General features: G+C 39.1%; 1 protein-coding gene across 1 annotated transcript in view; it reads right to left on the bottom strand.

Moving 5' to 3' along the window:
• The window catches only part of ARID1B (AT-rich interaction domain 1B), a 574,571-nt gene that overhangs the window by 223,484 nt on the left and 336,742 nt on the right, over nt 1-14,345 (bottom strand). The window contains 1 exon segment of the mRNA XM_077149343.1: nt 13,583-13,624. Coding sequence (XP_077005458.1) covers nt 13,583-13,624 — 42 coding nt within the window.

Below are 14,345 nucleotides of genomic sequence, written 5' to 3'. Positions count from 1 at the left end.
TTAAACTCTGAACTCTAACTTCCTCCTGTGAAAATGGGGATAACCAGAGTGCCTTCCTCAAAGGAAAGCAGATGAAATAAAACCTTACTTCTTTGTAATTTTTGACTTAGTTATTGAGAACAACTTAGAATACAAAGGATATTCACGGTCACGGGATTTTTAAATAATTAAGAAATTTATGAAATATGTACTTTTTAAATTTAATGACCTAGGGATATTTTGTTCACTCCTTTCTTTTTTATATTATCATAATTTTTTGTAGAATAAGCAATAAAGTACAACTTGCAGTTTTCTATGTTTAAAAGTATAAATTTATGTATATTTGCTTAGCTGATTTATCATCTCATAATCACTAGCAGCTTTACCTAGTACATAATAATACAGAATGCAATCTTATCTTGAGAAAACAACTTACCTATTTTGGCTGCCCTTGGGACTCCTTGTTTTCCTACAGAATTACAAACCTTTTACCATGTTCAAGTCTTGATCAAAAGTGAAGTCAAGAATAGTGTTCTATAGTTTGCAGAACTTTCCTCTTGAAATAATGACATATATTTTGTCCATTTTTTATTTTAAACATTGCATATCACCACAAGCCTTGCTTTTCATATGTATATATAACTCTAAATCAATCAAGCATCCTACTGACTAGACCTGTTAAGCTGCAAACTAAGGAAAATCAACTTTACCTAAATTTAGAGAAAATATTTATAAGTATTATAAAAAAGCTTAAGTGTTTACCATACTGTGAAATAGTTATCAGCATTTCAAATTGTGAATTATCATTGTCCTGAAATAAACCTAACAGAACTATCAATCAGTATTAACGGGAAACTGAGATTTGAGAATCAGGAGAGAGAGCATAGATATTTTCCATTAGATTATCATTTAAAACAACAAAAAAAAGGTCTCAAAACAGCACCAAAAGTAATGATAGTTTGAATAACTGCAAAACTGTTTTCCTGGGGTTGTAGTTTTATCACATTCATATTCAAAATAAGTTGTTTGTATTTATGGAATCCCAACATGTTAAGTCATTTTTCAAAAAAAGAGTGACTAGCTCATGCTTCAATCTTAAATAAATATTAAACTTGAAGATTTTAGTTTGGCATAGGAGAAAGGGAAGCATGCAAGTGGCAAAGAATTGATAGTGGCAAAAGGGGGTGAAGAAAGACCAAAGATTCATCAAAGATGATCACTAAAAAGATAAGAAACGTAAGTGGGACAGGCACACATTCCAGTGAACATTAAAATATTCCATTCATTTATCAAGATGATGCCATTAATGTTATTACCAGTGGGTTGGGTAGTTGAGCTATTTTTCCCAGTAACTATAAAAATAAGCAAAAGATCAATGGTGATTAAGTGTTCTAAACCCTGACCAATGCTGAATAGCCAGATTAAAAAACAAGATAATATTTGGAATACAAAAATATATTTGCTGATTTAAAGATAACAAAGCAGTAAAATATTTCAAATTTCTCATTTTCAATTATATGTATAAATATTCTGTATAGATCTGCAAAACTGAAGAGCATCTATTATTTTGAAAATTAATAAATTATTGGAGAAACATTTCAAACTGCAATCTCTACACTGAATTTAAGGCTATAAAAACAATCTGCAAGTTTAACCAAAAACAAACGCAAACCATTTAGATCATGGGGCAGACCATGAGAACGGCTGGCTACACTGTTCCATAAAACTGCTGTATATTTTCAGTAAGTATGAGGGATTATGGAGATGAGCTCACAAGAGGTGACCCTATGGGTTTATTAAATATTCCGTGAATATTCCTTATGCTGAGCACTAAATAAAAAATTGAAAATTCACAAGATAATCATATGTCATATTTTACAAATAATAGTGAATTTGATCTATTTATAGTTCATTTATTTTAGCAATTTTTGGCAGTGAGAGAAAAAGGAAAAACATATTACAGCATAGGCTTGAGTTAATATATGAAGTACTTAGATATTTATAAAATTTTAATTCATCTTTTTTCTTTTAATTTATACTTATGATGTAAAACCTTGGTATGTTTATAACTATAGGATAGTTTTGATTTGGGTATGTGCCAGTCTGAATTTATGGTGGACCTCAGAAAAGCCATGTCCTTTAATCCTCATTCAATATTACTGGGTGGGAGCATTTTGATTGTTTCCATGAAGATATGACCCACCCAATTGTGGGTGGTAACTTTTGATTAGATGATTTCCATGGAGGTGTGTCTCCACCCACTGAAGGTGGAGTTGCTTGCTGGAATCCTTTAAAAGAAGAAACATTTTGGAGAGAGTCGCTTTTGGTAGAGCCATGTGAAAGCCAGCAGATGCCACCATGTTCGCCATGTGCCCTTTCAGCTGAGAGAGTAACACTGAACATCGTCGGCCTTCTTGAACCAAAGTATCATTCCCCGGATGCCTTAAATTGGACATGTCTATGGACTTGTTTTAATTGGGACATTTTCTCGGCCTTAGAACTGTAAACTAGCAACTCATTAAATTCCCGCTTTTAAAAGCCATTCCATTCTGGTATACTGTATTCTGGCAGCTAGCAAACTAGAACAGGGTTAATATTACAGCATCATCTCACCTGTAATTATAGCACAACTATGAGATTTGTCTATAAAATGTCAAATATTTGGAACGGAAAATAGAATTTGGAAAAATATAAATAACAGATTTTTAGTTTTAAGTCAAAAATGGAGAACACATAATAGGCAGGTGTTGATAAGATGCCAGCACCTCACTTCCAGGTCAAGATGGCGGCTTAACAATGTGCGCATTTTAGTTTGTCCTCCAGAACAACTACTAAATAACCAGAAACAGTACAGAACAGCTCCTGAGGCCACGTCAGTGACCAGACACAAAGCGTACCCCAGTCTGGACCAGCTGGTCTGGCTGCGAGCCCCCCCTAGAACCGTGAGTTCCCCAAGCTGCAGCAGCCAGCGCCCCTCCCCTACAGGCTGCTTCCCAGAGGGGAAAGGAAAGGAATTTTACAAGCAGCAGGGACTGAGCACAAATGCCAACTGTGGAATTAATTAACAAATTCTGACTACTAAAAATAGGCCCCCAGCTTAGGTGAACCTGGTCAAAATGAAGGTTGCTCATTTTTGCCCTGGCACCAAGGGGGCAGGGCTGACAGAAAAAGTGAAAAAAAAAGAACAAAATAGAGGTTTTTGTGGCTGTGTATCTACAAAGGCTTGACTGCCTTTGGATATAGCGGCAGGACTTCTCAGGCTGCAACTGCCCCAGGCATAGGCAGAAGTAAGCTCATCTGGGGGCTTGTCTGGAGCCTGTGAATTCCCCAGGGGAGGGGTGAAGCCCAATTCAGGTGGAATCCATCCCTCAAGGAATTCAGACACCAGGGCTTGGTAATTTGAAGCCATTAAATCCAGCCTACAACCTCTCCTCTGTCCCTACTACGCCCCCAGCAGGGAGGTCTGCCAAAGTTAAAGGTACCGCATCATCTTACACTGGTGGGGCCTGCAGGCAGACAAGCATCACATACTGGGCAGGATAAGAAGAACAGAGTCCAGAGACTTCACAGGAAAGTCTTTCAACTTGCTGGGTCTCACCCTCAGGGAAAACCGATGCAGGTGACTCTTTCCTCCTGACAGGAGGCCAGTATGGTCTGGGAAAATCCGGCTGGGGTCTAAAATACCTAAGTAGACCCTCCTAAGGGTGGGGGGAAAAAGGCATCATACAAGCAGGGCAAGAAACAAGAAAACAAGAACTGAAAAATTCTCTTCTGTTAAACAAAACTTAAACTAGAGGTCCAGACAAAGCTGAACTGAATGTCAAAGAACAGACAACAGATACATCCAGTAAGAAAACCGTAGGTAAAAGAAGTGAAAATAATCTCCAGAATAAACTAATTAGGGTACTTAAATGCCTAGACGCCAGCAAAAATAACAAATTACACTAGGAAAACTGAAGATATGGCCCAGTCAAAGGAACAAACCAACAATTCAAATGACAAACAGGAGCTGAAACAATTAATTCAGAAAATACGAACAGACCTGGAAAACCTCATCAAAAACCAAATCAATGACTTGAGGAAGGATACAAAGAAGGCAAGGAATGAACAAAAAGAAGAAATCGAAAGTCTGAAAAAAAAACAAATCTAAGAACTTAAATGGGAATGAAAGGCAAGGTAGAAGAGATGAAAAAAACAATGGAAACCTACAATGGTAGATTCCGAGAGACAGAACATAGGATTAGTGAACTGGAGGATGGAACATCTGAAATCCAGCAAGGAAAAGAAAATATAGGGGAAAAAATGGAAAAATATGAGCAGGAACTGAGGGAACTGAAAGACAATATGAAGCGCATGAATATACATGTTATGGGTATCCCAGAAGGAGAAGAGAAGGGAAAAGGAGGAGAAAAACTAATGGAGCAAATTATCACTGAAAATTTCCAAACTCTTATGAAAGACTTAAAATTACAGATCCAAGAAGTGAAGCATACCCCAAAGAGAGTAGATCCAAATAGACTTACTCCAAGACATTTACTAATCAGAATGTCAAACAGAAAGATAGGATCTTGAAAGCAGCAAGAGAAAAGCAATCCATCACGTACAAAGGAAGCCCAATAAGACTATGAGTAGATCTCTCAGCAGAAACATGGAGGCGAGAAGACAGTGGGATGATATATTTAAATTATTAAAAGAGAAAAATTGCCAACCAAGAATTCTATATCCAGCAAAATTGTCCTTCAAAAATGAGGAATAAATTAAAACATTTTCAGACAAAAAATCACTGAGAGAATTTGTGACCAAGGAGACCAGCTCTGCAAGAAATACTAAAGGGAGCACTACAGACAGATACGAAGACAGAAGAGAGAGGTGTGGAGAAGAGTGTAGAAGGAAGACTATGAATATGACATATAAAATCTAGAAGAAAGTACTACCCATGCAGTAATAACACTGAATGCTAATAATGGATTAAATTCCCCAATCAAAAGACATAGTCTGGCAGAATGGATTAAAAAACAGGACCCATCTACATGCTGTCTCTCCTCAAAGGACATGAGGGCAAGGACACAAACGGACATTTGCACACCAATGTCTATAGCAGCATTATTTACAACCATCAAGAGATGGAAACAGCCAAAATGTCCATCAACAGACGGTTGGCTAAAGAAACCATGACATACACATAAGATGGAATATTATGCGGCTGTAAGACAGAATAAAGTTATGAAGTATGTAACAACATGAATGGACCTTAAGGACATTATGCCGAGTGTGATTAGCCAGAAACAAAAGGACAAATACTGTATGGTCTCATTGATATGAACTGACATTAGAGAATAAACTTGCAATATTTCATTGGTAATAGAGACCATCAGGAGATAGAAATAGGGTAAGATATTGGGTAATTGGAGCTGAAGGGATACAGATTGTGCAACAGGACTGAATGTAGAAACTCAGAAATGGACAGTACAATATTACCTAACTGTAATACAATTATGTTAAAATACTGAATGAAGTTGCATGTGAGAATGATAGAGGGAGGAGGGCTGGGGGCATAAATGAAATCACAAAGACAGATGATAAAGATTTTTATACAATTATGTTAAAATACTGAATGAAGTTGCATGTGAGAATGATAGAGGGAGGAGGGCTGGGGGCATAAATGAAATCACAAAGACAGATGATAAAGATTGAGATGGTATAATCTAGGACTGCATAGAGTGTATAATGATAGTGACTAAATGTACAAATTTAAAAAATGTTTTTGCATGAGGAAGAACAAAAGAATGTCATTACTGCAGTGTGCTGAAAATAGATGGTAATTAATATTTTAAAATTTCAACTTATGTGTGAGACTAAAGCAAAAAATGTTTATTTGGTACAAATTTATATTTTGACTAGTGCATCTCCTAATATAACTTATGTAGATAGTTGGCTGAACACCTAAGTACAAGGATCTTTGGGTAGGACATGAGATTTTGTTGGTTTTTCCAGGTGGTGCCCGGATGAATCCCAAAGTGATTCATCAGTGAGTGGAAAAGCATTTGCAAAGTCCCCTTCGGGGAATGGTGAGAATGGGGGAGAACTCAACTTACCCAAGTTGAATTCTTGATATTCTCACAAGCAGTGTGGACAACCAAAGCTATAGGCTGAGCCCCCAGTCTTGGGGTCTGTTCATATGAAACTCAACCCCACAGGGGATAGGTCAAGCCTACTTAAAATAAGGCCTAAGAGTCACCCCCAAGAGAACCTCTTTTGTTGCTCAGATGTGGCCTCTTTCTCCAGCCAACACAACAAGCAAACTCACCACCCTCCCCCGTCTACGTGTGACATGATTCCCAGGGGTGTGGATCTTCCTGGCAACGTGGGACAGAAATCCCAGAATGAGCTGAAATTCACCATCAAGGGATTGAGAAAATCTCTAGAATGAGCTGAGACCCAGCATCAAGGGATTGAGAAAACCTTCTCGACCAAAAGGGAGAAAAGTGAAATGAGACAAAGTGTCAACGGCTGAGAGATTCCAAACAGAGTCAAGAGGTTATCCTGTAGCTTATTCTTATGCATTAAGTAGATATCACCTAGTTATTCAAGATGTAATGGAGAGGCTGGAGGGAACTGCCTGAAAATGTACAGCTGTTGTTTCAGTAGCCATGTTTCTTGAGGATGACTATATAATGATACAGCTTTCACAATGTGACTGTTTGATTGTGAAAACCTTGTGTCTGATGCTCCTTTTATCTACCTTGTCAACAGATGAGTAGAACAAATGGAACAAAAATAAGTAATGGGGAAACAAATGTTAAAATAAATTCAGTTTGAAATGCTAGTGATCAATGAAAGGGAGGGGTAAGGGGTATGGTATGTAAAATTTTTTTTGCCTGTTTTCATTTTATTTTTCTGTGGTCTTTTTATTTCTTTTTCTGAATTGATGGAAATGTTCTGGGAAATGATCATGATGATGAATACGCAACTATGTGATGATACTGTGAACTGCTAATGTATGTGTAGAGCGGAATGAGCATGTGTTGGGAATGTTTGTGTTTCTTGTAATTTTTTTTTAATTAATAAAAAATTTAAAAAAAGATGCCAACACCTTGTATTCTAAGAGTTTCCACAAATATCCCAACTCTCCTAAACTTCTGACTTTCAAATTGACTGATGATACCTATTCTGTACTTTGATATGAAAATGAAATCCGATTTCTCTAATAAATGCCTACTTACCTCTACTGTTAAAAAATTATCAACAAAAATGTAAAAAGGCAAATAGTCTAAAAAAGAATACAGGTCTGAATGATTCTAAGTCTCAAAAAAATATGCAGCTCCTCCTGATATGTTTCATCTCAACGTGCCCTGTTATAGAGTCCTTGACCTCCCTTGATCTCCATGCAACCCCCTACATGCCCTCACTTCCTCTTCCCTCTGTCACTCCGACCAGAATGCAGGTACAGGCCTTCATCACCTGTGAGCTGGTCTATTTAACCTCCTTCAACTGGTCTCTCATGTTCATCCTCCACAAAGGTGCTAGAGTCATCCAATGAATTGCAAATATGACCACTACTGGCTTAAAATCCTCTAATACCTTCATGGTAAGTTAAAATTCAAATTCTTAACCTCTCCAACCTCAGAGCTTGCCATACAGGCAGAATTTGTAACTATTACTTCCTGCTAATTCTTTTCACTGCTGTTGTACCTGAAATAGCTCTCGTTTCTCCTGCCCTCCTCTCTTGCCAAACTATAATCTAAATCCTCCTTCAAACTTAGCCCATCACGGGATCAACATCCTAGAATGCCTTCCTACTCTCAACTCTTCCAGGCATATTCCTCTGCATATTTCCATGATGGATATTTCCTATAAGCAGATGTTTTTCATATCTGCTTATAGGCCTTTAGCTGCCAACTGACTCTGAGCTCCTTAAAGGCTGGAGTTGGGATTTAATCTTGTTGTGACTGTAACATAGAGGTTCAATATATATTTGAGCAAGGGATGATGAATGAAACAATGAATAAACCTAGCTACATAATCGTATTAGTTAGGATTCTCTAGAGAAATAGAACCAACAGGAGAGATCTATAAATATGAGACTGATAAAGGTATCTCATGCAACTGTGGGAATGGAAGAGACCAAAATCTATACGGCAGGCTGTGAAGCTGGGAGCTCTGATGAAGGGTCTGAATGAACTCCAAAGGAGAGGTTTGCTAGCTGACGAAGCACCGAAAAAGTCTCTTTTCTTCCTCAAAAGTCTTCAACTGATTGGATTATCTCATTTGTGGGAGGCACACCTTAGTTGATCACAAATGTAATCAGCCACAGATGCAATCAACTGACTGATGATTTAATACACCAGCCATACAGTTTATCTACCAGCCATGAATTATTCTTACAGCAACAGTAAGGCTGGTGCTTGCCTGACCAGATAACTAAGCATCATCACTTGGCCAAGTTGACACCAGAACCTAACCATCACAGTCCACCCCCGTCAACTTGGCAGCTATACACATCACCTTGAAACATGCTTAATTTACAAACAGAACACAATAACAGACATATGTTTTGCCTAATAATACTCAACTGTCCTACGTACAACAGGAAACACAATACATCTCTCCAGAATACAGTGCAAGTCCTTAGGTAACACTCACTATTAAACTTCATATCTTATGACTTAAATACTACATCACGAACACTACAACTTATGTCACATGACGAGAAAAACAAGATATTTTCTTATGTATAAATGCAAATATACACATAACAAAACAGGGAGGAAGTATTCATACAGTCACAGTCCTCATTTCTCTAACTGGTCAAATGGTTGTAGTTCATATTTATCAGCACCTTCTTCCACTACCCATTCCATGTTCCCTTTACCTTCATAAGCACTTCAGCCGCCGTGGTTCTTTGCCAGGTAGGATGACCTAAACCTTCATTCCTGAACTTCCCGGCCATCAGTAGTCCTGCCTGGATTGTGCTGTTGCAGTTTTTCATAGACTTTAATTACAGGTCATGGTAGTACTAAGACACTGCGCTGGTTTGAAAGGATTATCTACCCTAGAAAAGCCATGCTTTAATCCTGATCCAATTTTGTGGGAGCAACCATTTCTCTTAATCTCTATTCAACAGCATAGATTGGAAACTTGATTAGGTTATCTGTACAGAGATGTGACACATCAATCGTGGGTATTAACTTTTTCATTAGATGCAGATGTGACTCAACCCATTCTAGGTGGGTCTTGATCAGTTTACTGGAATCCTTTTAAAAGAGTAAGCACTTTGGAGAGAACAAATTCAAGAGAGCCATGAGAACTACCAGAACCCATGCAACCAGAGACCTTTGGAGATAAAGAAGGAAAACGTCCCTGGGGGAGCTTCATGAAACAAGAAGACTGGAGAGAAAGCTAGCAGACACCACCATGTTTGCCATGTGCCTTTCCAGTTGAGAGAGAAACCCTGAACTTCATCAGCCTTTCTTGAGTGAAGGTAACCTCTAATTGGTGCCTTAATTTGGATATTTTTATAGACACCTTAATTGGGACATTTTCACAGCTTTAGAGATGTAAAGTTGCAACTTAATAAATTCCCCTTTTTAAAAGCCATTCTGTTTCTGGTATATTGCATTCTGGCAGCCAGCAAACTAGAACACATTTTAGTATCAGAGAAGTGGGGTGCTGCTGCAGTTTACAAATACCAAACATGTCAGAATGGCTTTTTTAAATGGATAAGGGGAAGATTTTGGAGAGAGTCCCTTTTTTAGAGCCTACACAGCCAAAAACCTTCAGAGATGAAAGAAAATGCCCCTAGGGGAGCTTCATGAAACAAGAAGCCTGGAGAGAAAGCTAGCAGATGTTATCATGTTCGCCATATGCCTTTCCAGCTGAGAGAGAAACCCTGAACTTCATCAGCCTTTCTTGAGTGAAGGTAACCTTTTGTTAGTGCCTTAATTTGGACATTTTTATAGACTTGCTTTAATTGAGACGTTTTTCATTGCCTTAGAACTGTAAACTTGCAATTTATTAAATTTCCCTTTTTTAAAAGCCATTCCATTTCTAGTATATCACATTCCAGCAACTAGCAAACTAGAACATACGCCATAGGAGAGCTCCTGTATTCCAGGAAAACTCTTCTTTATCTGCAAGTTGGGTACTTGCAGTCCTATTTCTCTTTGATAGTCAGGAAAAATCACCCCAGATAGAACAGTAATCCCCGTTTGTGCCTGCTGATGCAGTGGCATGAGAAGCCTAAGTGGTCAGGTGGCAGTCTTAACTTCCAGTTCAGTGGAATCATCACATTCCTCCTTTTGGAACTAAGACTTGTAGCCCAGCAGAGCATAAGATTTCAAAGACAGGAAACAAAAATCTTCTAGGTGAATCACTAGGGGTAATAGTGATTACTCCCATTTCTACTGCATGATTCCTGGACCTGAGAATCCTGGCGATGGAAGAAACAGCACCATACAGTGGACATTGATTCAGAGCATACACAGCCTTCTGGAGAACACTGGCCCAGCCCTGAAAGGTACTGCCACCTAGTTGGCACTGTAACTGGGTCTTCAAAAGGCCATTCCACTGTTCTATCAACCCAGCTGCCTCTGGACGATAGGGAAGATGGTATGAGCAGAGAATTCCATAAGCATATGCCCAATGCCACACTTCATTTGCTGTGAAGTGGGTTCCTTGATCAGAAGCAACACTGTGTGGAATACCATGACAGCGGATAAGGCACTCCATAAGTACATGGGTGGCAGATTCTATGGAAGCATTGTGTGCAGGGAAGGTAAACACATAAATGGAATATATGTCTATTCCAGTTGGAACAAATCACTACCCCTTCCATGATGGAAGTATAACTAACCTGCCACCAGGTAGCAGGGGAATGGTGACATACTGGGGATTGAGTATGGGTTCTGCTATTGGCAGATTGAGCACTGGCTATAGCCAGGTCAGCCTTGGTGAGTGGAAGGCCATGTTGCCGAGCTCATGTATAACCTCCATCCTTATCACCATGCCCACTTTGCCCATGAACCAACTGGGCAATGGAAGGAGTGGCTGAGGAAAGAGGATGACTTGTATCCATCCACAGGACGTGTCATCTTATCCACTTGGTTATTAAAACCTTCCTCTGCTGAAGTCACCCTCTGGTGAGCATTCATATGGGAAACAATTATCTTCATGTCTGTAGCTCACTCAGGAAGGTCTATCCACATACCTCTTCCCCAAACCTCTTTGTCACCAAACTTCCAATTATGCTCCTTCCAAATCTCTTACCTCCAGTCAAACCATTAGCAACAGCCCCTGAATCAGTATACAAATGCAACTCTGGCCAGTTCTCCTTCCAAGCAAAATGAACAAGGTGTACTGCTCAAAGTTCCACACACCGGGAGGATTTCCCCTCACAACTGTCTTTTAAGGACGTCCCAGAAAGGGGCTGTAGTGCTGCAGCTTCCACTTCTGCGTGATCCCTGCATATCACGCAGAACCATCTGTAAACCAGGCTTGAGTTTTCTTTTCCTCAGTCAGCTGACTGTAAGGAACTCCCCAAGAGGACATAGCTCTGGTTTGGGAAAGAAAAGGTAGTGTGGCAGGAGTGGGGGCCATGGGCATGTGGCCATTTTATGATAGAGTGCTGCTATGCATGCCCAACTTTATGGCTTGGTGGGTCAGACAACACCCAGCTTATGATAGGCAACTCAGGTCTCATGGCAAGTTGGTGGCCCGTGATTAAATGTTCAGTCTCTACTAAGGCCAAGTAGCAGGCAAAAAGCTGTTTCTCAAAAGGACCATAGGATTTGCTGGGTCATATGGCCCAAGGTTCAGAGCTGCTTGCACAGCAGCCTGGATATGTCATAGAACCTCCTCTTGTTCCAGTTCTTCTTTCAAAACTAGCAGCTTTTCTGGTCACTAGGTAAATGGGCCAGAATAGCACACCCAAATAAGGAATATGCTGTCTCCCAAATCTGGAAAGGCCGACTAGGCCTTGTGCCTCTCTTTTGGTTATAGGAGGGGCCAGATGTAACAGCTTCTCTTTCACCTTAGAGGGATATCTTAGTGGTATACTTTCACCATAGTGATATACTGGACACCTAGAAATTTCACTGAGGTGGAAGACCCCTGTATTTTTGTTGGCTTTATCTCCCAGGGCAGGTATTTACTTCTCAGGGTAGTCTATTACAGGTCTATCTAGAAAAGGCTCAGCAGATTCCAGGGATTCCATCTTCCATTCCCATCATTATAAAGCCATATATTCACATCCCATGTTTCAGTATCTCATTCTTTTCCAATCAAAGCTCTTACTTTAACAGCAGATACACTGTAAGGTTGAGATTTTAGTTTATGTTGTAAATAAGCTAATTGCACAATGAGGCTCTGTATCTGGTTTTCAGAGATCTTAAGTCTGCAACCACAGGAAATAAGATTTTCTTTCAGGGCAAACATGGAAACTTTTACATCGTTCACACGGTGCTTAAACTGCATATCTGAAGCCTTCAACTCATCCTTTTCCCTCATCACTGTATCCAACATATCTAAAACAACCAGTTAACATCATTATTCCTCCTAATTCCACAAAACTCCAGACAGGTGTCAAAAACACTCTCATCCAGGAGTGTGCCTCATGTAAGCATATGGATCTGCAGAATCTAACAGTGATATTATGCCTATCTCTCTTGCCAACTCACCCCATTGATTGTCAGTGCCATCCTGATTATTAGAAAAAGAGTCATTAGTGCCTCTGAGTCTAATCAGAGTAGAAAAACAATCGCAAAAACCCATTTTTAAGATTTTGTTTCTCAAGAATCACTCCTGATATCAAGCTCTATTAGTCAAGATTCCCCAGAGAAACAGAACCAACAGGAGAGATCTGTAAATAAGAGATATATAAAGGTGTCTCACACAACTGTGGCAACAGAAGAGACCAAAATCTGTAGGGCAGGCTGTGAAGCTGGTAGCGTTGATAAAGGGTCTGGATGAATTCCACAGGAAAGGCTCGCTGGCTGAAGAAGCAGTTAAGTCTCTTTCCTCCCTTAAACATCGTCAACTGATTGGATTATCTCATTGGTGGGAGACATGCCTTAGTTGGTCACAAATGTAATCAGTCACAGACGATCAACTGACTGATGATCTAATACACGAGCCTTCCAGTTTATTGACCAGCCACAATTATCCTTGCAATATGGGTCAGGCCAATGCTTGGCTGACCAGACAACTGGGCATCACCACTTGGCCAAGTTGATACCAGAACCTAACCATCACAATAATAAATATAGCACTTTAATAACATTCAGCTGTTACATTTCAGGACCCTGAAAGTGGGAAATTCATTAAATCCTGGTCCATGGCCAAATCAAATTTAAAAGTCAATTCCTACTAAATGAAACTCTCTCTTTTTCCTACCCTATCTCCCTCTCATTTTACACAACAAAGAAAGAAGGAAAAGAAAATACTACCACAGTCTAATCTTAAAGACAAAAGGGAAATCTGAAATCTCTGGAGACTTTAAAACCTCAGTATTTGATTAAAAAAAAAAAAAAGTCTTCTCTACTAAATCTTCAAATCCACCTAGCTGAACTGGTGAAACCTACATAATAAGCTATATCAGACTACACACCTTGAGTCCAAAGGCTGCATCCTCCGAGGCCAAGACTTCAACCTGAAATCATAAGGAAAAAAATAATTTAGCCACTATCATAAATCTTCTTTGAGTCTAGCCACAGAAACCAGAGCATAGGCATAGCCTGGAACTCAAGAGTTCTGAGACAGCTAGCAAAAGGAATACGGTGTATCAGAGTTCAGATATTTAATAGATGTCAGTTATCGAGAACAAGAGGTCTATGAAAGTCTTCAAGAGCTGGGTATAAATCCAGGCCATTTTCCACAGGTTTCAGTTTCGTAACTGCAAACTCCTATCAATTGAATTTATCTGCCATCACATTGAAGAGGAGGTAGAAGTTCCTCAAAAAAATCTAAAAAGATTTCTTTGACTATCCCTTCTCACATCACAAGATGTTGTATGTGCTCTTTGATCTTTTTACTAACAGTGAATGGAAAATTATGCTTCATAAAGTAATTTCATCATGTTTGTAAGCTACTAGTAGTTTCTTGTCCTGATCAGATCAGAGTGGGTAGTCTCTGAATCTCTGGAATGTTGCTGAGCAAGAATTCCTTAAAGCAATACTCAGGATAAGGCGGGCAGAATCTAAGCAACAAGTTGTGAAATGATGGCAAAACTTCAAAACTGCCTGTCAGTCTTATGCATTAGAAGACATAGCTTACTAACATGAATTTAAAAGGCTGTATAGAACAAAACATGCATTGATAATTTCTGTTTTTTTAAAACATAGTTATTCAGTCTGGTGTTTAAAGCTTTTAAC

Source organism: Tamandua tetradactyla, chromosome 2, assembly GCF_023851605.1.
Source record: "Tamandua tetradactyla isolate mTamTet1 chromosome 2, mTamTet1.pri, whole genome shotgun sequence".
NCBI lineage: Eukaryota > Metazoa > Chordata > Mammalia > Pilosa > Myrmecophagidae > Tamandua > Tamandua tetradactyla.
Note: the sequence above shows the minus strand (reverse complement) of the source record. Positions and strands in the feature narration are given on the sequence as shown.